The 25,313-nt window shown below is 40.6% G+C and overlaps 4 protein-coding genes across 4 annotated transcripts; all 4 read right to left on the bottom strand.

Moving 5' to 3' along the window:
• Positions 1-583: 583 nt before the first annotated feature.
• On the bottom strand, positions 584-5,160 carry tlr5a (toll-like receptor 5a). Its single transcript, XM_030770871.1, has 2 exons — positions 4,171-5,160; positions 584-3,480 (listed from the first exon to the last, which is right to left on the bottom strand). The coding sequence occupies exons 1-2, from the start codon at positions 4,194-4,196 to the stop codon at positions 807-809; spliced, it is 2,700 nt and encodes an 899-aa protein (XP_030626731.1). The 5' UTR covers positions 4,197-5,160; the 3' UTR covers positions 584-806.
• A 1,602-nt stretch (positions 5,161-6,762) lies between these two features.
• On the bottom strand, positions 6,763-7,975 carry LOC115809342 (EGF-containing fibulin-like extracellular matrix protein 1). Its single transcript, XM_030770944.1, has 2 exons — positions 7,021-7,975; positions 6,763-6,767 (listed from the first exon to the last, which is right to left on the bottom strand). Exons 1-2 carry the CDS (start codon positions 7,973-7,975, stop codon positions 6,763-6,765), a joined length of 960 nt encoding a protein of 319 aa, XP_030626804.1.
• Positions 7,976-15,732: 7,757 nt separating this feature from the next.
• Positions 15,733-17,390, bottom strand: LOC115809341 (thrombomodulin-like). The gene has a single exon (XM_030770943.1). It carries the CDS (start codon positions 17,365-17,367, stop codon positions 15,733-15,735), a length of 1,635 nt encoding a protein of 544 aa, XP_030626803.1. The 5' UTR covers positions 17,368-17,390.
• A 1,945-nt stretch (positions 17,391-19,335) lies between these two features.
• On the bottom strand, positions 19,336-21,204 carry LOC115809874 (thrombomodulin-like). The gene has a single exon (XM_030771722.1). It carries the CDS (start codon positions 21,107-21,109, stop codon positions 19,472-19,474), a length of 1,638 nt encoding a protein of 545 aa, XP_030627582.1. The 5' UTR covers positions 21,110-21,204; the 3' UTR covers positions 19,336-19,471.
• Between the last annotated feature and the right edge of the window lie 4,109 nt (positions 21,205-25,313).

Genomic DNA, 25,313 nt, shown 5'->3' with positions numbered 1-25,313 from the left:
CAAAATAGGATGGTAGCCTCAGATGAGAGCTGTTTAAGACTATGGCCTTTCAGTGTTGAAGAAAACTGGTAACAAAGAAAAAGAATCTTTTGGTTTTTCAACAGTAGTTGTTTCTGCTTTTACTGTCTATAAAGGTCTGTTATGATGATGTCACACATCACACAAAGGTCTGCCGATTTACCAAACTTTTGAGGAAGTGGTTTTCAGTTGACCCTCCTGGCACCATTTTGCTGTTATCTTAGAAACTGAATAGTTGAGGGTTTAATGCATACTACAGATGATTGCTGACAGGTGATTGCTGAGTTTTAAGATGTTTACATTGGAATCCATCATGAGAAGCAATGAGACTTGCTGAAATGTTGGCCTCATATACCACTGATGCTACCAGGCAAGAGTACTAAAAGACAGAATCTTGAAAATCATTTATCCTAGCCAGTCAACTGCATTACACACATTCTCTTCTGTTATGCTAAGGTAAGGAATTTAGGAGAACAGCAGAAAATAAACTTTGATAAACTTTCAGTTAGGACGCAACCTCTGACCAAATAGGTAGAGCTGAGACTAACCCTGGGAGTGATGTGGAGGAAGTCTTTTTATTATTCAGTTAAGACAATTCAAGTGCAAAACTAAGTGGAAAGACCCAACAAAACATTTGCACCATACCTTTTGAACAAATAAATGATGTTTTTTTATCCTTGGTGTTTACATTTAAAAACTGGTTGTTAGAGTTATGTTGATTCAAGCTTATTGAAGTGTTACAGTAACTTTTAGCATTTGACAGTAAAATGACATTATACTTAAAAAGCTTAAACTGAAGCAACAGGGTTGTGTTCCAATTCTTGTTTTGACTGCTGATTGATGTAAGTTAATTCAATGACTTTGGTGGTCTCAGGTTTGGTCTTTTTGAGCTTTGTGTTCTTAATAATCTTGTGCATGAGCTTGCTGTAGAACCACTCAACATCCTGGCTATCCTCTGGCCACTGGAGATATTCTCTTTTTTTGATGTAGCTTCTGATTTGATCATGCTTCATCAGTTTGAAAAGAGGCAAGTTTCCCACTAGAATCACCACCAGGATGTCACGAAGCTCAGACAACATTCTGCACTGGGCCAAGGTGAAGGCTTCCAGGCACCAACCATCTCTAAGAAACTTTTTGGACACAACACAAACAGTCTTCTTGCTGCCCCATATGGCATTGCGCATGTTAGACAAATGATCCTCTCCGGGGATGAAGTCGCGAGCCTCGATACAACAACGTAGATGGTTCTGCTCTGAAAACTGAGAGTCCAGCTTTTTCAGCAGCGCTCTTTCTACCCATTTAAAGTCACTGGAATTGAAGCAGATATAAACATCATATGGGCAGTCATCAGCAGTGGGTGTTTTTGGAGAATCTGCAACAATTTTTAGAGTCACCTCTTTGTAAAACTTGAAGAAGTATCCACGAAAACGAACGAACGCAATGGTGCTGCAAGTGATGAGGGTTATGAGTGTTGTACACATGACACAGAGCAAGACCCTCAGTTTTTCAAACAGTGCATCATCGTCCTCTTGGCATGATTCTATGTTATACTCTGTTAGAGGAACACCATGCAGTGCCTCAGGAAATTCACATGTCAGCTCGTTAACTGGCCTGAAAAATGTTACATTTGTATCATTCATCCACATTAAGAACTCTTTGAGGTGGCAGTCACAAATAAAAAGATTATTGCTAAGGTCTATCAGACTGAGGGTAGTGAAGATATTTGGATCGGGTGAGCCAAGGGAATTGTGGGCCAAATTAACAGCTTTCAGACTTTTAGGAAATATGTCTGGAGGGAGATAAGTCAGATAGTTGAGGGACAAATCCAAATAATGCAAGGAAATGAGGCCTTTAAAAATGGCCTTTGGAAGCGATTTCAGTGCGTTCTGATTTAAAAAAAGATACAATACATGGCTAAGATTGCCAAACATATTTAAACACTTTTCTTGTATCCACACATTTGACAAACCTGTCTTCCGCATGTCAAGGACCTTTAACTTGTTTGAAGTTAGCACTAAATTATTTTCATCGTGGGTACACCATAAAAAATGATTGTCTGCCACATAGATTTCTTCAACGTCAGGAGATGTGGCTAATATCTCATACAGATCTTGCAAATTACTTAATCTGTTAGAATCTAATTGAATTACCGTGATATTATTTGTAATGTGTGAATGAAGATTAAGTGTTGTAATTTTGTTGTCATCCAAACGGACCACTTTCAGGTTTGGGAGTGTAAATGTATCAGCATATCTTAGAGCATTTCCTCTGAGGTCTAGGCGAACTAGATTTGAGAGCTGAGAGAAGGAGTCTGGTGCCATCACTCCTATGTGATTGTATGACAAATCAAGTACCAAAAGGTTTGGCAGATTTTCAAATGTTTCAGAATATATTTCCCCTAATAGATTGTATGACAGGTTGAGACTTAGTAAATTAGTCATTCCAAGAAATGCATTTCTTTCCATTTTGTTGATTTTACCCTCTGCCAAAGAAAGGATTTCAAGTTCTCCCAATGCACTGAACAATGAACTCTGAAGACTGAGAATAAAAGTTTTAGACAGATCCAAACTCTTAATACTACTCTCCCTGAGACCTTGAAATGTATATTTGTCAGGGTCTGGCAAATTACTGTAACCAAATGATTTTCCCATAGCACTAGATCTGAGAATAAGGTGCTGAATTTTAGTACCACTGATAGCTTTGAAAAATGGTCTTGCCATGTCAGCGCTAAAGCCATTAAGAGATAAATCTAGAACCTCCATAGATATGTTCCTGAAGGGGTTTCCACATTGTACCCAGTTGAAAGCAGGATGGCGCATATCAGTCAAGTGAATAGAGGACAACTTTAAGAGGCTAAAGTGTTTGCCTTGAAAGCCTGAGAGATCTGTTTCACAAACACTTGGGACCCAGTTAAGTGAGAGGTCAAGAATATGGAATTTGCTGAAGTTCAAAAAGAACTGGGCAGGTTGTATTTTATGGATATCATTCCCAAAGAGCTGAAGTGACTCAAGAGAGACCAGGGGTCGCAGATAATTACCAGACAGAATGGAGTCATTCAGCCCAGAGCGAAGGAGAACAAGGGACTGAAGATTAGATAATCCATTAAATGCACCTGACTCAATATGAAGACGGATATTGCTCCCAAGATGAAGGTATGTCAAATTGTACAGTTTGCTGAAAGCATTGTTCTTGATTACAAGTCCTCTCACTTTCTGGAATCCCAGATTAAGCATTTGTAGGCCCTCAAGACCAATGAAGGATTTTTGGTGAACTTCACTGATAAAGTTCTGACTAAGATCCGCATAGGTTATATACAGGGGCAACACTGGGACCTGGGTTAGAGATTTAGCAGAGCAGTAAGCATCATGACCCTGAATAATGCATCCTGGATTGCACTTTGCCACCTGTTGGCATATAAGAAATCCAGAAAGGATCAAGATGAAAGTATTCCTCACTGCCATCCTGAAAAAAAGGATATATTTGACAGGAAATTAAATATAATAAGTATTAAGTATGCAACCAATTTGTGCACAAATACTTTTTAAAGGGTGTAATTCATACAAAATACAGAATTAAATGATTTTTACACTATTTTGACTTTTCACATGGTCAAGAAAGGCAGAGACCGTGATATGGACCATTTAAGGCTAATTATTAACCCAAATCTGAATTGGCTAGTGATTACATCCATTCATAGGCTTAGAAAGTTATTGAAAAAGCTTGTAATAACAGATGGCATTTCGGCACATCCATTTATTGCTCAGTGGCATTTCATTAGCAATAGCAGCCATAGCAAATTAATTTCCTAATTAAGTTTCTGATGAAGAAAAACATGTTATAGGTCACGATTCTTGTATCCACTGACCTGGCCTTTGCCAAGACTGTTTTTCAAAGTGAAAAGAACTTTTCACAATCCTTTTAAGGACATCAACTTCATACAAACACTAGACTCCATATATTGTTTACATATCTGACTCAGTTCTTTAGAAGCTTTGGCTCAATTGTTAAATTCCATTTACTCTTTTTGAAGACAGTTGTCAATTTTATATCTGTAAACAGCTAATCACTGACTAAGGATTTCTACTAATCATCATTCTTTTCAGCACACTGGTAAAAATTACAACATAACAACGCAGATTTTACACCAGTTACCTGTTACAGGAAGATTTTGCCTGCATTTCGTGAGTTGCCTCCTCTCTTAAGGTTTTTCAGTTAGCTTACACGTTGAGCAATTGTACTTCTTGTTTGTCTTGCCGCATAAAGTGTGCCTAGTATGCGCGGTTGCCAATATCCAGTAAACTCCTCTCAGGAACTGTCATCCCACGACTCCCAAGAAAGTCAGAAATTCAGAAGCAGGCCAGGGCTCGTTTTTCCCACGCAGGAAAAAAAAATATGGTGCTCGTCCCCTGCTTCTGGGTCTGACTGTCGAAATCACTGGTGTTGCACACTTGCCACTGTAGCAAGGAGCCAGTGAAAACAGTTTGCGGGTGTGTCGGCCAGAGTCACGCTAAACTACCTCTCTCGACAACACGTTTTTTTTGTGCAGTTGGTCAGGTACATTTGAACTTCAGGCTATCGTCACGCAACATGCAATTTCCATAAGAGGTCACGAGTGATAAGAATTTTTTTCCTTTAGAAAAATATGAAAACCATGTGTTCATCCGGCGTAATCCTTAGCTGCTGTCATACTATACGAGTCACACTGTCGAAGCCCTGTAAAAAATAAGCGCAACTCTCTCTCCCGCCCTCGCTCTCTCCACTGAAGTTGCGCAATAATTCTTTACAGAAAACTGTTTGAATAGGCTAAGAGAATTTGGGGGGGTTTCCCACCGCTGAGCACACCTTGTGTGTTTTGTGCATTAAAGCATCATTAATTACCTGCTGGATGTTTTCATTTTCAACGCTTTTAACACTTAATAGTATGCTATTGTATTCCATTGTTGGCAAATTAATTATGCCTAGCAAAAAGGCAGACGTGTTAAACTGGACCAAGGATCAGCCTTCATGAAAGACATCTGCTTGTGGCTCATACGATGCGAAAGAATACATAAGTGCATGAAAATAAATACCCGTGGAAATTAGAATGAGCTTAGACAAAATGTTTTCAAAGTGTCACCTTTTAGTTTTATGAATGCTGGAAACTTAAGTAAGTATATCTAATATATGCAAGACAGCCAACTCCCTACCTCAGTTTGACTCAGCGACACAGATATCTGAGATTGCCTTGAAGCTTCCTTAAATACAAGGAATATAAACTTAAGGAGGAACTTCACATATTTCCACCTTCAGGCCCCTGCTAACTCTTGCCATGATGCTTGCTTATGCTTCGTTACGTTTGCTCTTGATTACAAACACAGCCAATGAATCCTAGATCACGGATTCTAAACATAGTTTTGAAAAGACGCAGAAATTTGCTGGTCAGTAGAGGATGAAGGTCAAACTCAGCAAAGCTTTCCATTCAGTGATAAGATGTTTGAGTGGAAACACATTTGTGGATTTGATAGATGGTGAATAGTCAGATAGGTTGATTGATGAGTTGCTCAGTCGCCTGGCTGATTATTGATCGGATAGGCCTAAATGCGCACAAAAGGCTCGAAGAGAATGGCAACTATTTACAACTGACTTTGAAAAAATACACTGAGAAATCCACTACTTTGGACTGGCATGTGAAACAAGAGATCTTAGACATTTAAATTGTGCAGAACGAAAGGCTGTTACACGGTCATCGTAGTCATATTAACTGGACTTCAAAAAATCTGAACAGCATTTTCTTCTGAGAGATTTGTCCCATATCAACGTGCATATATAAAAATGGTTTAATTATGCAAATAAAATTAAATATATAAAACTGTATTTCAAAGTTTCATGTATCAGAATGTTTGAAAGAGTCAGTCCGCTACACATTCTGTATCAGTTTACTCAATGGCCAGTAATTAAGGTATGTAAAAAATCATTTAGGAATAATACCATTTACACAGGTAAGATAGGCTTCCTGGGAGTAGGCCACTACTATTCCAACAGGGGCAACAGCAGACAGAGGCGGCGATGTCGTAGTTCTGACAGTAGATGTAAAGAGGTTACGAGGGATTGTGGGCAGGGGCGGAGCTTGCCTTTTCTGCCGAATGATCAGAATCAGTAGGACAGTGGGTGTTCTTTTTACATAGACAACTTTCTGTCCCTGATACTCTATAGACTACCAAGGAAAACGTGTTTTTGCACACTGATGTATGCTATTTCTAGACCGCAGCGGTCCTGATTAAGTCGTAGTTTAGGTAAGACAGTTTGTTTGGCGGAAAATGAAATCAATGATACACTAATTCAAAGTCAGATACAGCAAATACAGCGGAAACTGTGGTTAACATGTTTGTTGAACATATCCTTAAAGGTGATCATAGTATAAGCTACCAATGCTGCTGACTCCAGAATTTATTTTTTCCTAGCCTTGGGGCTCGGTTGTGGGACACGAGCTCTTTATACACTCATGATCATTGACAAGCTCAATGCTTCTTCACAGGAACACACATAACCGCCAAGTATGTTGTTGCAGCGCTGATCACACATGTCAAGTACTTGGCACTCATCAATGTTGACGCAGTACGTTCCTTTTTCATTCACGTCGAGGACATAATTTTTTGGACAGTGACAACCCTTGTTTCTGTCACAAATGGCACTTTCTCTCGGAGCACTGAAAGTCGCATTGGGTTCTGTCCTTTGGTGAGATTATATATCCATCATAACAAACTGTCACGCTGGTGGAGTGGTGCAGGGCCCAAGTGCAAAGACACAACAATGAAGGTGACAAAAGGAGGACCTTACTGACAAAATAAAGATGAAAATACAAGTGCAAGACAGGAACAAAAGCCGATAACAAAAGGTGCAGCATAACAGAGTGCAAAATACACAAGCAACGATAGACAAAGGACAAGGCAAACACTAGGGCTTAAGTAGAGGGAGAACTAAACAGGGCAAAACAGGATTGGTTCAAATTAACGAGGTTAATAATGAGGGGCGGAGACAGACAGAACAAGAGCACAAAGACCGAACAAAACAAAATGGAGGTGCAGGCCGTGACACAAACGCAGTAGAAGCCTCCGTTTGTATTGATACACTTATGCTCACACGGACATGATGCGCATTCGTTTAGGTCAGTACATGTGTTATTATTCATCTCGTAGCCGCTCTCACAGCGACACTCAAATGAGTCATTTTTGTTGACACACTCCATGTGTTCTCCTGAACACCGACTTTTATCGGCACGTTCATCGATGTCATCACAACTCTTCCCGTCTTTGCCCAGTTCGTATCCATGGTCACAATGACACTGAACTGTATTATTTACCTTAGAGCATTGCTGTTCACACTGGTCACAGGGGTCCTCTGGTGCTTTGATGCAGCTGACCCCGTTTTCTGCTATTACATAACCGTCCAAGCAGGTGCACTCGAAGTCTGTGCCATTCATTATGTAGTTTTGTTCGCAGCCACCCGAGAGAACTTCACAGCTCCAAGGAGCTTTAAGCCACGTATGGGAAACACAAAGATGCCTTGTTCCCTCTGGCCTATGCGTTCCGATGCTCCCTTGTGTAATTGAAACTAGATTCTCTCCCTCAAATCCCCGATGCGTTGTATAGAGAACGGACGTTTTGCCATCCGACGGCAACCTGTCACACATCTCGGGATCCTTGTACTCACACAGATATCCTTGAACAGCGTCGCTGCACGGTCGCTCAGTCCATGTGAGATCTTCTCTGGACACTGACATGCAGTGTGGAGAACACACGCTGCCATTATTTTTCCAGTTTTTGTAATCAGATGTGTTGTTTCCTGTTGTCCAAGTGTACCCTTTCAAAACACTCGATGCATCAGAGCACCGTTCACCAGAGTATTTGAGGCCAATCCAGAAATCCCCAGGAAGATCATTTATTAATCGTGACAAGACATGATTTGACTTTGCCCCCATTGGGCCATCCTCCCTGTTAAATATTACAAATGACCTACTGACTACAGCATGTTGAGCAGTTGTGTTTCTTGGTTCAAGTTCAAGTTTACTTAGAGCCTAATATCGCTGTTTACAGTCTCAAAGGGCTTTACATGCCCACAACAATCAAAACAGGACAGCACCCCCTGACTTACTCGTCATACCAGGCAAGAATAAAGTCTCCAAAAACCCAGGTGTAACAGGGAAAAAGTGGAAGGAATCTTGAGAGGTACCACAGAGAGAGGAGACCCCAGTCGGGTGTGCAGTAGGTGCTGACCCAGAGGGCAATTACAAGCAATACAATCACAGTGCAAAAGAAAACACACTAGCAGACAAAATAAAGTCAACAAAAGCAGGACGAGGGGGATGGCAATGACAAGGAGGCTGACAGGGAGGGATGAAGAGGACAGAGGGGGGCGGGGCACACTTGGGAGGAAGACTGCCACACTCACACAAGCATAAGAGATGCACACACGCAGAGGATGGTGGTGGGGGGGGGGGGTATTAATGGACTGCCAGGACTTAATAAAACAAATAAAGAATGTAGTGCATAGATGCATTAATGCAGCAAAGCTAATTGCTGTGGAAGGCGCAGGAGGAGCAGGGCCATGCAGGGCAGACAGGGTCAGGGAACTCAGGGAGTGGGGACAAAGTCAAGCCGCTGACCTAAAGAATGAGTGCCACATCTACGCAGCAAGGCACAGACAACAACCACTCACACAGACAGAGGAGAACGGGTTAGTTAAAGAGAACAACAGGGTCGGGACAGAGAGCAGAGGGGAGAGAGAGCAGAGAGGAGCTTTGAGAGACATCTAATCGGGCAGAGACTAAATTAAACTATGGCAGCAGAGCTCACAGGCAGAGACTCCCTAATAGTCAAATCGAAATGTCATCATCCGTAAATTGGAGAAAATAGATAAGTCTTTACTTAAAGGTATCAAGAGAATTTGCGTCTCTAATTTCTGTAGGTAGACCATTCCAGAGGAAGGGAGAGCAGAAGGACAAGGTTTGGGAGCCCGTGAGCTTCTTTTTAACTCTTGGAATGACTAATAATCCAGTACCTTGAAAGCACAGACATAACAAACATCAGTTTAAAATCTTACCTCATCAAATCCATTACTAAACCTGACAAACAATTAAAGTAGTAAAAATATTTCTACATGCCGGGGCAACTCTTGGTCCTTTTGTAATTTGGTTGCCAACATCCAGTGAATCCCTCTCAGGAACTGTGTCGTCCCACGACTTCTAAGGAAGTCGGGAGCAGGCCAGGACTCGTTTTTTTCCCCACACAAAAGATTAATAAATTGAAAAATAAATAATACTAATAATGTTATTAATAATAAATATAGCTGCAAGCAGCGATGAGGGGGCCAAGCAGTCCAGCAGGGCAGAGTTGCCACTGCAACTTGATGTGATCATGTTAAAAGTGTGGCTATAAGCACTGATAGCAAGTTTTATGTCAACTTGAAAAAGATTGGGTGTAACTGAGAGAGAAACACATCAACACTTACAAGGCAAAAAGTTGATTTTGCTTATTGCAGCACCACCCAATGGTGAAATGACACAACATTTTTTGCAAATCATTAGGAAGGTGCCCTGAGCCCATATACCAAGTTTGGTGTCAATACATCAAAGCGTTGCTGAGATATGCCTCTGATTTCGATTTGCCCTGATGGACAACTGGTTCCGAAAATCAAAAATCTTTCTTATACCTTAGTGAGGCTTGGTCTGAGGATCATCTGTGCCAAGTCTGCTGAAGATTGGGCAAACTTTGTGGCCTGTGGAAAATTTTTAAACATTTCAATAATATCCAATATGGTGGCTGCATCAATTAGGTTGACATGACAAGTTGCCATGTCTTGGCCTTTGGACCTCCCAAGGTATCACCAGACACGTGAATCAGTTATCTAAGGCAAACACATCAACAGTTATTAGCTAAAACACATTTTTGTTTATTGCAGCACCCCCAGTTGTCAAATGACACCAGATTTTTTGTGTTTCCTCAGAATGGGGTCCCAAGTCTATTTGATACAGCAAACAGTCGCTGAGTTATGACCTCACTTCCTGTTTGGCAGCTTCACCACCATTTTGAACTGACTGTAATGGACCAACACTTTTGTCTCTGTCTTTGGAACTCCCAAGATACAACCACACACAAAAAGTACTTTTTTTAAGGCTAACACATGAAAAGTTAATAGGAAAAATGTGTTTTTGCTTATTGCGGCGCCCCACCACTGGTCAAATGACGCTTTTTTTTTTTGGCATAACGTCAGGAAGGGGTCCCAAGTTCATATACCATGTTTGGTGTCAATGCATCAAAGAGTTGCTGAGATATGACCTCACTTTCTGTTTGGCGGCTTCACTGCTCGCTTTTCATAAAAAAATGTCACTGGTTGCATTAGACTCGGCTTCATCCAATCCAGTGGTACCTCATTTTTGAAAATCGGGCACACTTTCAAAAGCTACACACGTGAACGCACCTACAACTTTGACCCATTGGTGGCGCTAGAACGCTCGAGGCACAGACATAGAACTTCTTGAAAAGAATCAGGGGACTGTCCCCAGTCAATGTTCCAAATTTCACAACTTTTTACCATACAGTTCTAGGGGCTGCCATAAACACCCTAGCTAGAAGAAGAAGGAAAAGAAGATAAAGATAAGAAAAAATAGAAAAACAATGGGACCCCCAATAATAATCTGGTGGCGTTTCCCCAGCCCAGCTTCCCCAGCTACAGTGGCAAGTGTGAAACAGTTTGCGGGTGTGTCGGCCAGAGTCACGCTCTCTCTCTCTACACCACGTTTGTTTGGTACGGTTGGTCAGGTACATTTGAACTTCAGGCTATCGTCACGCATCATGCAATTTCCATAACAGGTCATGAGTGATAAGAATTTTTTTTCCTTCAGAAAAATATGAAAACCATGTGTTCATCCGGCGTGATCCTTAACTGCTGTCGTACTATATGAGTCACACTGTCATAGCCCTGTAACAAAATGTGTAACTCTCGCTCTTGCTCTTGCTCTCGCTCTCGCTCTCGCTCTCGCTCTCTCCACTGAAGTTGTGCAATAATTCTTTACAGAAAACTGTTTGAATAGGCTAAGAGAATTTTTTTTTCCCACTGCTGAGCACACCTTGTGTGTTTTGTGCATTAAAGCATCATTAATTACCTGCTGGATGTTTTCATTTTCAACACTTTTAACACTTAATAGTATGCCATTGTATTCCATTGTTGGCAAATTAATTATGCCTAGCAAAAAGGCAGACGTGTTAAACTGGACCAAGGATCAGCTTTCATGAAAGACGTCAGATTGTGGCTCATGCGATGCGAAAGAATACATAAGTGCATGAAAATAAATACGCGTTGAAATTAGAATGAGCTTAGACAAAATGTTTTCAAAGTGTCAATTTTTAGTTTTATGTATGCAGGAAACTTATGTAAGTACATCTAAAATATGCAAGACAGCCAACTCCCTACCTCAGTTTGACTCAGCGACACAGATATCTGAGATTGCCTTTATGCTTCCTTAAATACAAGGAATACAAACTTAAAGAGGAACTTCACATATTTCCACCATCAGGCCCCTGTTAACTCTTTCCATGTGTCTTAGACAACACTCAAAACAATTTCTGCATACACTTTAAGTTAATGTCAGAGCATTCTCAGCTTTCATTAAATCTTATATACCTTGTTAAGGAATTTGATTGGATATTGTCCAGCTCTTTTGAAAAGCAAATGTATTCTTCAAAACAACTCTGGCAGTGCAAATGATAACACTGGACACTGGATAACAAGAACAAAAAGTACTTTTAAAACTCTTAAATATCTGTAGTGACAGTCTGCCCCCTGGGGGATGAGTTGCGTCAAATTTACAAAAGTGCAATGGAAACACCAAGGAGGCGTGGCTGACTGCTCGTTGATGAGTGGCGCCTGTAGCTCACGAAAACTCATCTCCCACCAGAAGAGGGAGAACGCAAAGCCAAGCACAGGGTGCAGGCCTCTTCCCTGCACCCCAGCCTGATTGCCCAGCCACTAGTGGGAGCACCCAACCCCAGCTGAGACTGTTGCTGAACCACCATAGGAAGCCACTGCCACCAGCTGGGTGGACCAGAGGAGATACACCAGTTGGAGGAGCAAGAAACTCAAGTTCAGATGCCAGCCTAAACATCTCGAAGCTGGCCGTGTTGCGCACTCCTTACCAGACCTGACAACGACCCCAGGTCCCTAATTCCTCTCCAGATTGCCCCTGCATGGAAGAACTCAACATCAGCACCCCCATGCACTGCTCCCATTGCCCCAGCACCTGGCATTTATGTCTGTCACTTGCTTTGTAAAATAAAGCATCCTAAGCAAGGCTGAAATCGCTCATCACATTTACTTTCCATCCCATGACTATACACACTCTGTATGTATGTATATATGTGTGTGTATATATATATATATATATATATATATGTGTGTGTGTGTGTGTGTGTACATTTGTCTGTATATATGAGAGAGAGAGAGAGAGAGAGAGAGGCAGCACAAAATCATATTTAATATAAATGTTCCAATATATTTTGGTAAGAGATTTTACATGCAACATGTAAATTAAATAATATCAGGTCTCATAATGAAGACCAGGAACACAGTTCCATTTATGAGGTTTCACAATATTGGAAACATTCTTTAACCTCAAATATTTTTTTTTCTCACTTTGGTCTCTGAGAATGACAGTACTTTGTACAGTCAATCTATTTCATACATGAACATGAGAAAGCATCACATTTCAGTGATTAAGTATTACACAGAGCACAAGAAACATGTAACATATTCTGTAAACCAACTTTTTCTTACTCCCCTTTTGTCTTTGCAGTGCAGTTTGAAACAACAACAACAACAACAACAACAACAACAAACAATTCATTTCGGCAGAAAAAGAAGAAGATAGTGTGGCTACCTAGTTACTGAATGTTAACAAGAAAACAACAAAGACATTGGTAAAATATTAGTCTGTTAAAATAACTTCTCAAAAAATCACACTAAGAATGGGTTTCTTAGATGGTGATTTTGATGTTGAATAGATAACATTAAATATTTGTATTTGCAAGGGAAGGGCTTATACTAATGAGTGTACATATAAACATTTAAGGAACAAAGGATAAAAAAAAAAAAGAAAGAAAATGCTCCAGCTAATGCCCAGCTGATTGTTTTATATGCTTATCTAAAGTATCTAAAATGTTTGGTTAGTCCATGCAGAGTAAAAGCACATTACCTGCAGCATGATGTTAACCCACTAGATGGCGCAATTCGCTAACGGCGCTCTTGACTTGGCGGTCCAGTTGGAAAATAATTGAACGAAAGTATGTTATTACTTATAACCAAAAAGGTTTTAAAGGGTTCTCCCAATGCTTCTGTACAACTGTATTCTCAGAATATTATTTCATAATTATATAACATCTGATAGTTATTAGTTTTTCTGTAGGTGGAATGAATGGGTTCCTCCATAAATGAGTTTGTGTGGGTGTGGGTGTGTGTGTGTAGTCCACATTTGTCCACAAATACATTTTATTTGACTTCCATGTCAATACAAATTGTACCATAGACACAATACTGTGTATTTGATTTCCAAGTCAGCACAAGTTGTACCATACACATAGTAATGTGCATTACTTACACACCAGTAAATACGTGAACCACAAATAATATAGCCAAAAAGTGATGTCATCCAAATATCTGCAGTATGATGTCTGACATTCCAGTGTTTAAGAAGAAAAGCTTGTACATGTCTCAGTAGGGACTTGCTATAAAACTATAATCGTACCAGAAATGTTTACAATGCTTGAGAATGGTGTCCTGTGACACTGCTAAAAGTGTCCAGGCCCTGCTAAACCTGACGGTGAAGAGGTAGGAGGCAGATGTACCTTTAGAAATTTTCCTTTAGAAATATAACGTCTTATTCAGAGAGGCCAGGCATTTCTGGATGTCACTTACAGCTGAGCTATTTTTCTCCTTTCAGTTATGCCTGCCTCTGGTTAACTGCGCTTCAAATGATAGCCTAGATTGCAAATTGTCAAACATGGTGGTAAGACCCAGGCAGAGATCAATCTCTACCACGAGGGTCAAAGCTAAAACTAAGCAGTTCACTGATCAATCATAATAAAAAATTAGGCTCTGAACAAGGAAACAAACTTGTAAAATTAAATAACTGGATGATTGGATGGAATAATATTCATACAGGTTAACTGGTGAGTTGGCTAGCAAGTTGGCTGGTTGGATGATTCTTCGATTATTGATTGGATTCTCCCATATATTTTAGCTTCATACCCGGTACAACTTGTAAATAATTTGCTACATACATCAACTATTGGCAATTAAGTGGATCAGTACAAAATCCGCACACACATCTTCAAATATATGGACAAATGAAATTTTAAAGCACTGTTTAAAATACTCTCTTTGGACAATTTCTTAAGTATACCTACCTAATAGCAGTAATATCTTCTTTGTCTACACTTTGAATTCTACAAAGTGGTTCTACAATGTTCCACTGAGATCTTGGTCCATGTTGACTACTCAGGTAAACTGACATAGATGTCCTGTTCCTGCAACCATTCTGAAACGTCATTTCCTTTGTGACATGTTTCATTATCCTGCTAGAAATATCCACGTGGGGGAGAAAAAAAAATGAAGTTAGAGCCATGGAGGGATACACCCGATCAGCAACAAGGTTCAACCAATGCTGTGGCAGTCCCGTTCCCATTTTGTTTAGTTCGTACCAAAGGGCTTAATGTGTACCTAGGAAACATTACCCACACCAGTACAGCGCAATCAGCTTCCTGTACTGTTGATAACAGACAGCATAGATCTATAGATCGATGTCACTTAAACCAAATTCTAACTCTGCCATCAGTATGACGCAACAGAGAGCAGGATTTTTTTTTTTTTTAAACCAATGTTTTCTCACTCCTCACGTCATCCTGTGTCTCAGTCGTCCCGTGTTGGTGAACATGTGACCGCTGGAGTGACCTCTTGTTTTTAGGTTTCAGGGCTGGACTGTGGTGTGGTCCTCTACTGCTGTCACACATGCACGGCAAGCTGTGACAACCTATGTGTTTTTAAGATGCCGTTCTTGGCATCATTTCTGCGCTGTAATGTCATCTTCCTGTCTGAAGCCCATTTGTTAGCTTGAACGATCCTCACCAGATTCTTTTGTCTCTGTCATCAACATTCACCGACTGGATTTTTTTGTTTGTTTGCTGTACCGTTTCTTTTTGTTTGTTTCACCAGTGAAGGAGGACAACTTGAAGCAACAACAATGTTGCATGCAGCAGTAACAATGGTAGTACGCTCAAAGTGATGTGCTCATTCATTGTGCACATTCTTATATTCAGTCAAGCAGCAACTGGATTCCTCAAGGCCTGCCTGCATGCTTTATATAGAAGGCCGCAGCTGAAGGTGCAAGCTACTTTTGTGTTCGGGGTGGTGGACTTCATGATCTGGCCATTGAGTGTATATTTAAATGTACTGGCATATTTAACACATTTACATATTTATGTGCTCAGTGTTATGGCAGGAGAATTTTTCTTTAACACAAACAGGTTTAGTCCTTTGTTTTCTTAGAGAAATATGCCGAGATTGAAATTACAGCTGTAGCTTTAGCAGATTCTTTTGTTAAATCAGTGTCAATTTGTGGCATTCCAAAATCTTTCGTGTCTTGTGACCTTTAGGCTATGGTCTTTCATTTTGTATCAATTACATATCTTAGACGACTTCTTTTAAATGCCTGTCAGGAACCGACGATTTCTTCATGTTTTTGTCCAGCGTTACTTGCTCTAAATCGCTGAAATCCTCGCCGCTCTTTTGCTGGATTTTTAGGTCACGCTTTTTGCTATGACCCTTACATATGTGCCGAACTACAAGTACAATTAATAGAATGGTCAACACTATCATTATCAATATTCCTAGAAGACCACCAGCTGACACGCCAGAGGGGGTCGTGGGTCCGACAGTAGGCGTAAAGAGGTCGTAAGGGGTTGTGAAACTCGAATTGTCTATACACTCGTGATCATCGACAAGCTCGAATCCTTCCTCACAGGAACACACATAACCACCGAATGTGTTCTCGCAGAGCTGATCACACACGTAAGAACTTAGGCACTCATCAATGTCGACGCAATACCTTCCTGTCCGCCTCTCCTCGAGAATGTAGTTGTCTGGACAGTCACAGTGAAAGTCATTGTTTACATCACACACCGCAGGGCACTCTCTCTGAGAGCAGTGAAGTTCGCATCGGTTTCCGTCCTCAGAAGAAATAATATATCCATCAAAGCATGTACAATAGTAGCTGCTCTCTGTGTTGACGCAGCTGTGCTCGCAGGGGCTATTCACACACTCGTCTATATCAATACATTTGTTATTATTCATCTCGTAGCCGCTCTCGCAGCGACACTCAAATGAACCATATGTGTTGACACACTCCATGTGTTCTCCTGAACACCGACTTTTATCGGCACATTCATCGATGTCATTGCAACTCTTCCCGTCTTTGCCCAGTTCGTATCCATGGTCACAATGACACTGAACTGTATTATTTACCTTAGAGCATCGCTGTGCACATCCAGCTTCATCACAGGGGTCTTCTGGTGCTTGGATGCAGCTAATTCCGTTTTCTGCTATTACATACCCGTCCGAGCAGGTGCACTGGTAGTCTGTGCCATTCATTGCGCAGTTTTGTTCGCAGCCACCTGAGAAAACTTCACAGCTCCAAGGACCTTTACGCCACGTACGGGAAAAACAAAGATACTTTGTTCCTTCTGGCAAACGCTCTCCGATGCTTCCTTGGGGAAGCGAAGCGAGATTCTCTCCTTCAAGTCCCACAGGTGTTCTATATATAACCGATGTTTCAGAGTCAGATGGCAACCTGTCACACATCTCGGGATCCTTGTACTCACACAGATATCCTTCAATTCTGTCGCTGCAAGGTCGCTCAGTCCATGTGAGATCTTCGCGGGACACTGATACGCAGTGTGGAGAACACACACTGTCATTATTTTTCCAGTTTTTGTAATCGGTTGTGTTGTCTCCCGTTGTCCAAGTATAACCTTTCAAAACACTCGATGCATCAGAGCACCGTTCACCAGAGTATTTGAGGCCAATCCAGAAATCCCCAGGAAGATCATTTAATAATCGTGACAAGACATAATTCGTATTTGCTGTTCGCACCGTCATTAGATCCCCTTGTTTACCCTGACAAACTTCTCGTGCAGTTGCGAAGTTTGCCTCGTCTTTGAAGACAGTGAAGCAACTGTCCTCGCCACAAAAACCAATATAAGGAGACTTCCCCTTAACTCTCGTTAAAACCGCCACAGTCAAGACCACTCGAATATAATCCCTCATTGTTCTTTGCGTATTAAGTAGCGATAAACTGTTAATGTAGTTTACTCCTATAATAAGGAGCTCATGCTTAACTCGAAAAGTTAAGAACGTCCGAGGACTGCCGCGTTGCCTTTATGAAGTCGCTGATCGCTGCTTTTCCATGATTTTGGGGTTAGTCACTAGGGGGAGGTTCCCTTCTGACTGGGAACGATTTCAGTTACTCGCTTCTGACCACTCGTTGTAGAGGTTACTAACTGGTCCAAGGCCCTGCCTGCTCCTTGTCCGCTCTTTCTGATTGCTGCTGTTCCGTGGGACTAATAGACAGATGACGTTCCTTCTCCATTTACACTTCTTCCCGTAACACTCCTCTGCCCACAAAGCACTATCTTCTGTGGTTAATGACTTTATAGTGTAGTCCAACTGTTTTGATATTTGCACAGTGCCGTGATGTCATGGTTTGTGTGCATACAGCACCTCTGGCTAAGAGCAGGTTACTGATATAGTATCAGTTTTAATCACTAGGGTAAGCACAGACCTTTCCCCTTTGCCATAAAAACATGTATTTGGAATTCAGTGCAGACCCTTCTGGACCATTTTAAGAAAATTAGCAATTTGAAGATAAAATTTAAAAAAAACTTACACATTTTAGACACACTTACACATGCAGTGGGTCTAAAAAAAACCTTGATGTGGTTCCAATAAATAAAGGCTAAATGCTATAAATGACCTTCAAGTGAAAATGAGTGAAGTTTTTATTTAAGAGTGAAGGAACTGTCTTTGTCAGATTAATACAAACAGTGCGAGAAGAAATTACCTGCAGCATGATTATTCTTTGACACACTAGGGGGTATAGTTTGCCAGCAGTCATTTTGAACCGGCAGGCCTGCCGTATATTTAAATGTTGGGAGATTATTCCATGCCAGATCTTAACAAAGAAGCCCTATAGACCTGTCTGTGTATTTTTAGGGCTGTGCAAACGAACAGACTGAGGAACTGGACATGAGGGTGACAAACAAAAGTGGATGAGCTTCTGTTTCCAGAAATATTAATTTATTATCAGCTGATAGGAAAGAAGATCAAAATGCAAAACTATTTATTTATTTACATGTTTATTATTTGCATGATGTGACTGTTGGTCAAATTCATGCAATTAATATTTATTTTCAGGAAACAGTATCAGTTTTTAACATTCATTATATGAGTCCTTGGGCACTTCCTTAACTCTGTGTATTGTGTGTGTGTGTGTGTGTGTGCATAGATTTTTCCACATTTAATTTGACTTCCACTGTCGTGAAACTTGTGATAAGGACGTGATACACAACTTTATTGAACCAGACAGTTTTTACGGAGTTGGAGATTGGTGTCCTTGTCCACTTACATTTTATTAAAAGTGTTCAGATCCTTCAGAACCAGAGAGTGCAGAAATGACTTGCAGACACAACTTAATCTTCTTTTAAGTGTGAAGTTATTAAAAGTCCCATTCAGGCAGCAAAGTGTTACCAACAGCCACCAACAAGTAAGCTGTTGCTTGTTTTTTCATTATGCTTGCTCTTGATTACATACACTGCCAATGAATCCTAGATCACAGATTCTAAAACATAGCTTTGAAAAGGGGTAGCAATTTGCTGGTCACTAGAGGATGAAGGTCAAACTCTGCAAAGCTTTCCCTTCATTGATAAGAATGGAAAACCTTTGAGAGTGGAAACACATTTGTGAATTTGATAGATGGTGGATAGTCAGATAGGTTGACTGATGAGTTGCTAAGTCGCTTGTCTGATTATTGATCAGCTACTCCCAGGTATCTTATCTTAGCTGTGTATATGGTATTATTCCTAATACATATTATTTTGTACATTCCTTAATTACCGTCCATAATTAAACTGATACAGAATGTGTAGCCCACTCACCCTTTCACACATTCTGATACACGAAACTCTGAAACACAGCTTTATATATTTAATTTTATTTGCATAATTAAACCATTTTTATATATGCCCGTTGATATGGGACAAATCTCTCGGGGGGGAAATGAACAGAGCAAAACTATGTAGATGCTTTACAGGTTTTTTGAAGTCCAGTTAATACGACTATGATGACTGTAAAACAGCCTTTCGTTCTACACCATTTAAATGTCAATGATTTCTTGTTTCATGTACCAGTCCGAAGTGGTGGATTTCTTAATGTATTTTTTCAAAGTCAATTGTGAATCGTTGTCATCTTCTTCAAGCCTTTTGTGCGCATTTAAGTTATAAAGTTTACATCGAGCCATAATTATGAAGCGAACAACATATATAATAAAGAGACTTGTCGCTACTATTAATACTACTATTCCAACAGGAGCAACAGCAGACAGGTGAGGCGATGTCGTGGTTCTGACAGTAGATGTAAAGAGGTTGCGAGGGGTTGTGGGACTCGAGATCTTTATACAATTACGTTCATTGACAAGCTCGAATCCTTCCCAACAGGAACACACATAACCGCCGAATGTATTGTTGCAGCGGTGATCACACATGTGAGGTCCTTGGCACTCACCAGTGTCGACGCAGTACGTCCCTGTTGCCCTCTTGTCGGCGACGTAATTTACTGGACATTTACAACCCGTGTTGCGGTCGCAAATGATAGGGCACTCTGTCCGAGAGCATTGAAAGTCGCATCGGGTTCTGTCCGTTGGTGAGACAGTATATCCATCAAAACAAACGCAGTTGAATCCTCCGTTTGTATTGATACAATCATGCTCACACGGACGTAATGCGCATTCGTTTAGGTCAGCACATGTGTTATTATTCATCTCGTAGCCGCTCTCGCAGCGACACTCAAATGAACCATTTTTGTTGACACACTCCATGTGTTCTCCTGAACACCGACTTTTATCGGCACATTCATCGATGTCATCGCAACTCTTCCCGTCTTTGCCCAGTTCGTATCCATGGTCACAATGACACTGAACTGTATTATTTACCTTTGAGCATCGCTGTGCACATCCAGCTTGATCACAGGGGTCCTCTGGTGCTTTGATGCAGCTGACTCCGTTTTCTGCTATTACATACCCGTCCGAGCAGGTGCACTGGTAGTCTGTGCCATTCATTGCGCAGTTTTGTTCGCAGCCACCCGAGAAAACTTCACAGCTCCAAGGAGCTTTACGCCACGTACGGGAAAAACAAAGATGCCTTGTTCCCTCTGGCCTATGCGTCCCGATGCTCCCTTGTGGAAGTGAAATTAGATTCTCTCCCTCAAATCCCCAATGCGTTGTATATAGAACGGACGTTTTGCCGTCCGACGGCAACCTGTCACACATCTCGGGATCCTTGTACTCACACAGATATCCTTCAATTCTGTCGCTGCACGGTCGCTCAGTCCATGTGAGATCTTCTCTGGACACTGACACGCAGTGTGGAGAACACACGCTGCCATTATTTTTCCAGTTTTCGTAATCAGTTGTGTTGTCTCCTGTTGTCCAAGTGTACCCTTTCAAAACACTCGATGCATCAGAGCACCGTTCACCAGAGTATTTGAGGCCAATCCAGAAATCCCCAGGAAGATCATTTATTAATCGTGACAAGACATGATTTGATTTTGCTGTTCGCACCGTCATTAAATCCCCTACGATTTCCTTACATTTCTTTTGTGCTGATACAAAGTCTGCTGTTTCTTTGAAGACAATAAAGCATTCCCCATCACCGCAAGAAACGTTATGTGGAGCTTTCGCCCTAACTCCTGCTAAGACCGCCACTGCCATGACCACTCCTATGTAACTCTGCATCATTCGTCGCGTGGAGAGAAGCGATAGAATGTTTCTCAAAATTATTCCCTCTCCTTTGGGTCAATGCGTGGTCCGTGGTCCAAGTTGTTCCACAAATTACTCACAGGTCTAGGTCCTGTGTGCTGCCTTTATAAACCATTCCATGTTTGTGGAACGTGGAGAGGAAGTTTCCTCCTAACATTTTTTTTTTCGTGTTACGATAACAAAGAGTAGGAGTGTTGATCTAGGACCTGTTTCAAACACTGAAATTACCACAGACTTTTTCAACATGTTTAATGTATACAGTCTCACAAGCTAAATATGTACGATTTGCAAATTGCCAGCTTTAGTACGCGGACAGGCGTACAGGTTGCTGGTATTTTCTGTTTGCTTGGAATCATTGAAGCTGCCACATAACAACGTGCAATACCCTTTAGTGTAAATTTGATGGATGATTTTGTAATTTCTAGTAAGTAGTGTTGTTTAATGTGTCAGTCTTCAGCTATTTTTTCAACATCTCCTGTTGCTCCTTGAATCGCTATGAAACAAAGAAGAAGACGGGACACATGTAGATTCTGCTGTCCCGTTTTGGATGTTAGGGTAGAGTTCTCCTGACTTTAAGCCAATAATATTTTGAATGCAGCTCCGATGCATTTCTTTGTTTTCTTACATGGGTGTCATGTATATTTAGAGATGTAACCTATACGTTTGTGCTGTATTTAGTTTGGTGTATTTATGAATACTTGTGTGTTTGATGTATTTCACGATGTATTAAGTTTTCAAAATTTAGAAAAAAAAATCTCTCTTCCGACCCCCATATGTGCTGGCCCATGCTCTCGGTGTCTGCATTTGCAGACTCTGATAGTTTAGTATACCGATAACCGTTAATATTTACCTGTTATTCATGGTACTGCATTGTATTCCATAGTGATTTGGCTTTGAAAAACATTAGCGTTTGATCTTAGCAAAATATACGTTGAACCTAGGAACAACTTAGTAAGACAACATATCAAACTTGCTAATGGTGGATAAGGTCATTCAGCAAATAGCAGACCCCCCAATCCCCCCGCCCGCGTAAGTCGCTTATCCTAATTAGGTCCGCGGGGGTTGTTGAAGCCTAGCCCAGATTCATTGGGCAAAAGGCAGGGAAACACCCTGGACAGGGCAGACACACACACAGACAAACACGCTAGAGGCAATTTAGTATCTCCAATTCGGCAGGAAACCAAAGCTCCTGGAGGAAACCCACACAGTAATGAAGAGAACATGCAAACTCCACACCGAAAGTACCTTGGCTACCCGGCTCGGGATCGAACCCAGGACCCTCTTGCTTTTAGGCAACAGCACTGTGCCACCATGCCGCCTGTTTTAATGGTAATTGCCTAAACACAACTTCTCATGAGGTTTCAGACACTGATCTAAGCATGTTTGATGATTGATTGTTCTGTATCTGCTCTGTTAGTCAAATGACAGTTAATAAACTACTTAGTAATATTTGACATAGTCTTTCCAAGATTTAAAACCAAATGCTTCTTATGTTGTTGTCAATGAACAGCATTTTGTAGTAGTTAGTAGCTATTACACTTTAAAGGCCTGGGTTTTTGTAGTTTTTTAAAAGACTGAGTACAACTGGGAATAATTTGAAATTTTTATTGTGGAAATGAAAATGTTTGAGAATGAAATGAAATCATTTTTTGTAACTAATTTAGCTCATGCTTTTAAATTTGACTGAACTGTATGTTGCCAGTGCTATAATGTGGGTGATGGATTGACTCAGGAGAACTTTGTTCCATTACACGTAATACAATGTCATTTCACTTTGAAGAGGCGCTTTTATCAACTGTTGGGTGGGGCAGGAACAGTGTTACTCAAAGGACCCCTCCCTAGTGAGCAAGGACCTGGACACACCTACACCAGGAGAGGCTGGGCAACAAATATCTCAGTTGTTTTTTTTTTTGTTTTTTTTACATCAAACTGTCCACCGTTAAACGAATGAGGCAGAGTTCTTTCCATATTTCTGCCAGTGAAAACAACGGGAGGCAGGGTTAGCGGTTGCTAATACGCAAAGTCTGGCGGAAGTTAAAGGATTTATCTAGCGACTGATGCCGTCAACGTGACGCTGCTGTGGCAAATGTTACGGAAGTGATGTGTTGGGCTTCCTACGTTTGCAGAGGTAAGGAGTGTGGAAAGATAAGAAGATTACTTTGCTATAGCTGGGATCATGCTTAACATAACATTCCCTTAGATCTCTTACTTTTCTAGATGTTTTATAAATCACGCATATTTAATATTTTATAACACAGACAATGTCTGTATTTCAGGACTCTTATTTTCCATTTATTTGATTAGAGGTGTTCCCCTTCTTTTCATGCATGTCAGCTTTACCTAATTGTTGTGCCTTTTAAATGGAAAAAAAAGGTCAATTCAATAAAATGTAGTTGACCAGCTTTAAAACAAGGTGGGATTCAGATCCATAGACTGGCGTAGCAGACAATGCTTATTATCTGTTCTATACTTACATCAGAATTGTTACTATACAGTTACAACACTGAAGCTTACCATTATGCCTGCTATTAAGAGTACATGGGGACATATTGGACAGGTAACTGCATTACTGCACTGTGTAATTTTTTGTTACTGTTTAAATATCATGAACATAATCCTCTTTGCCTTTAAGGAATATATTGGCAACTTGCCCTCCTGCATAGTCATACCTGCGGAAATGCTTGGTTCTACCTTGCCTTTATTTTAACTGGCCCTCCCAACCCCACTTCCCCCCTTCTGGGTTCTAAGAAACTGCCTGCAAAGACATTCTTCCTTTTAGGCTGTCCAAGGGAAATAAAGCATTGTGTGAGCTGTGTTCTCTGCCTGGGCTATAGTCTAAAGGTTGAAATACTTCCCCACTTGCGGGAAACACTGGCATTGAATTTACTGACCTCAGGAGGGTGGAGTATGCACTGTTTTGTCCAGTGTCCTCATCAGTCAAAATCAGATTTGATAAATGTTTGTATTTAAAGAGCACATAACAATGAAAAAGATTATGTAATTCAAAACAAAGAAACAGTTGCATCTCTGAGTTGGGTCTTTTGATCATTGGCTTGTTGGCATTTAAAACAAAACATTTTGGCTTCCTGAAACATTTGAAACTCATATATTCCAGCTACTGTCTGGGTTTGATTTGTAAACTGATATTCAGATTTTTCAGTTTGTTCTGTGGTTGTTCAGGTTTTTTTTTTAAAGAACGATGTCAATAGAAAAAGACTGCCAAAAATACTAACCCCCCCACCCCCCCCCCACCCCCCAAAAAACAGAAACAAAGGGAAATCACATGGGGAAAAGAACAGATACTGCATGTAAAAATAGACACAGCTCATGTAACTTAAGGGTATTTCTTTCATATTGTATTCGTACAGTCAAAAGTAAATGAGGTGGACTGCGTATTTTATATCAATGTTTTATTTTCTGTTTACTTAAAATACATGTCTTTGTTAAGTTGAAATATTTTTTTTTTCCAATAAAGTCCATGTAATTGTTTCTGTCATTATTAATGTGTTGTTTAATCACAAAACATTTAAGTTAAGTGAATTAGGAACGAGATACTTCTTACATCCAGTGGAAGTAATGCAATGCTTCAGACTGCATATGCGCAAGGCCACTTGACTGCTTCCCTCCAAATCTTCCCTGAGTTAATTTTGGCAGACAAGTTGCTGTTGAGGGTGCACAGTGGCACAGTGGTTAGCACTCAATTCACAATCGTTGTGTTACTGTAACACAAGTTCATTAAGTTACATGACCTTAACATTTTTTGCTTTTAACTAACCTAATACAATTTCGTGCAATCTGCTGACTCAACAAAAATTTAATTAGAGTCAGTGTTTCATTTTTTTTTTTAGTGTAAAATGGTTTCAATGGAAAGGTAATACCAGTAATGAGGATACAGTCGTGGAGGTGTGGACTGAAACAGAGAAATAAATATGCTCCTTGGCACATAGTTTGAGTGGTTTATTATCATTTCCCTTCATTCTGTCAAGCTGAAGAAGATGCATGGGCCTGAAAGGATGTTTATTAATTTCTTACTGCTGACATTTTGTGCCATGTTTAATGTTCTGTGTCTGGTTTAATGTGGGAAGACAATTGGAAAAATATTGATTACTGATACCGTGTGAGTCTTGGCATAAGACAACAATGTCTTGTAGAAGAATTGAGATTGTTGACAAAAATTGTGTCC

Source organism: Chanos chanos, chromosome 4 (assembly GCF_902362185.1).
Source record: "Chanos chanos chromosome 4, fChaCha1.1, whole genome shotgun sequence".
Taxonomy (NCBI): domain Eukaryota; kingdom Metazoa; phylum Chordata; class Actinopteri; order Gonorynchiformes; family Chanidae; genus Chanos; species Chanos chanos.
Note: the sequence above shows the minus strand (reverse complement) of the source record. Positions and strands in the feature narration are given on the sequence as shown.

Coding starts and splice junctions, on each gene's coding strand:
- tlr5a (XM_030770871.1), bottom strand. CDS start 4,196: ATGCAGGCAAAATCTTCCTGTAACAG. Junction 3,481..4,170: donor GCAAAATCTTCCTGTAACAG/GTAACTGGTGTA, acceptor CCTTTTTTTCAG/GATGGCAGTGAGGAATACTT.
- LOC115809874 (XM_030771722.1), bottom strand. CDS start 21,109: ATGATGCAGAGTTACATAGGAGTGGTCATGGCAGTGGCGGTCTTAGCA.
- LOC115809341 (XM_030770943.1), bottom strand. CDS start 17,367: ATGAGGGATTATATTCGAGTGGTCTTGACTGTGGCGGTTTTAACGAGA.
- LOC115809342 (XM_030770944.1), bottom strand. CDS start 7,975: ATGGGGGCAAAGTCAAATCATGTCTTGTCACGATTAATAAATGATCTT.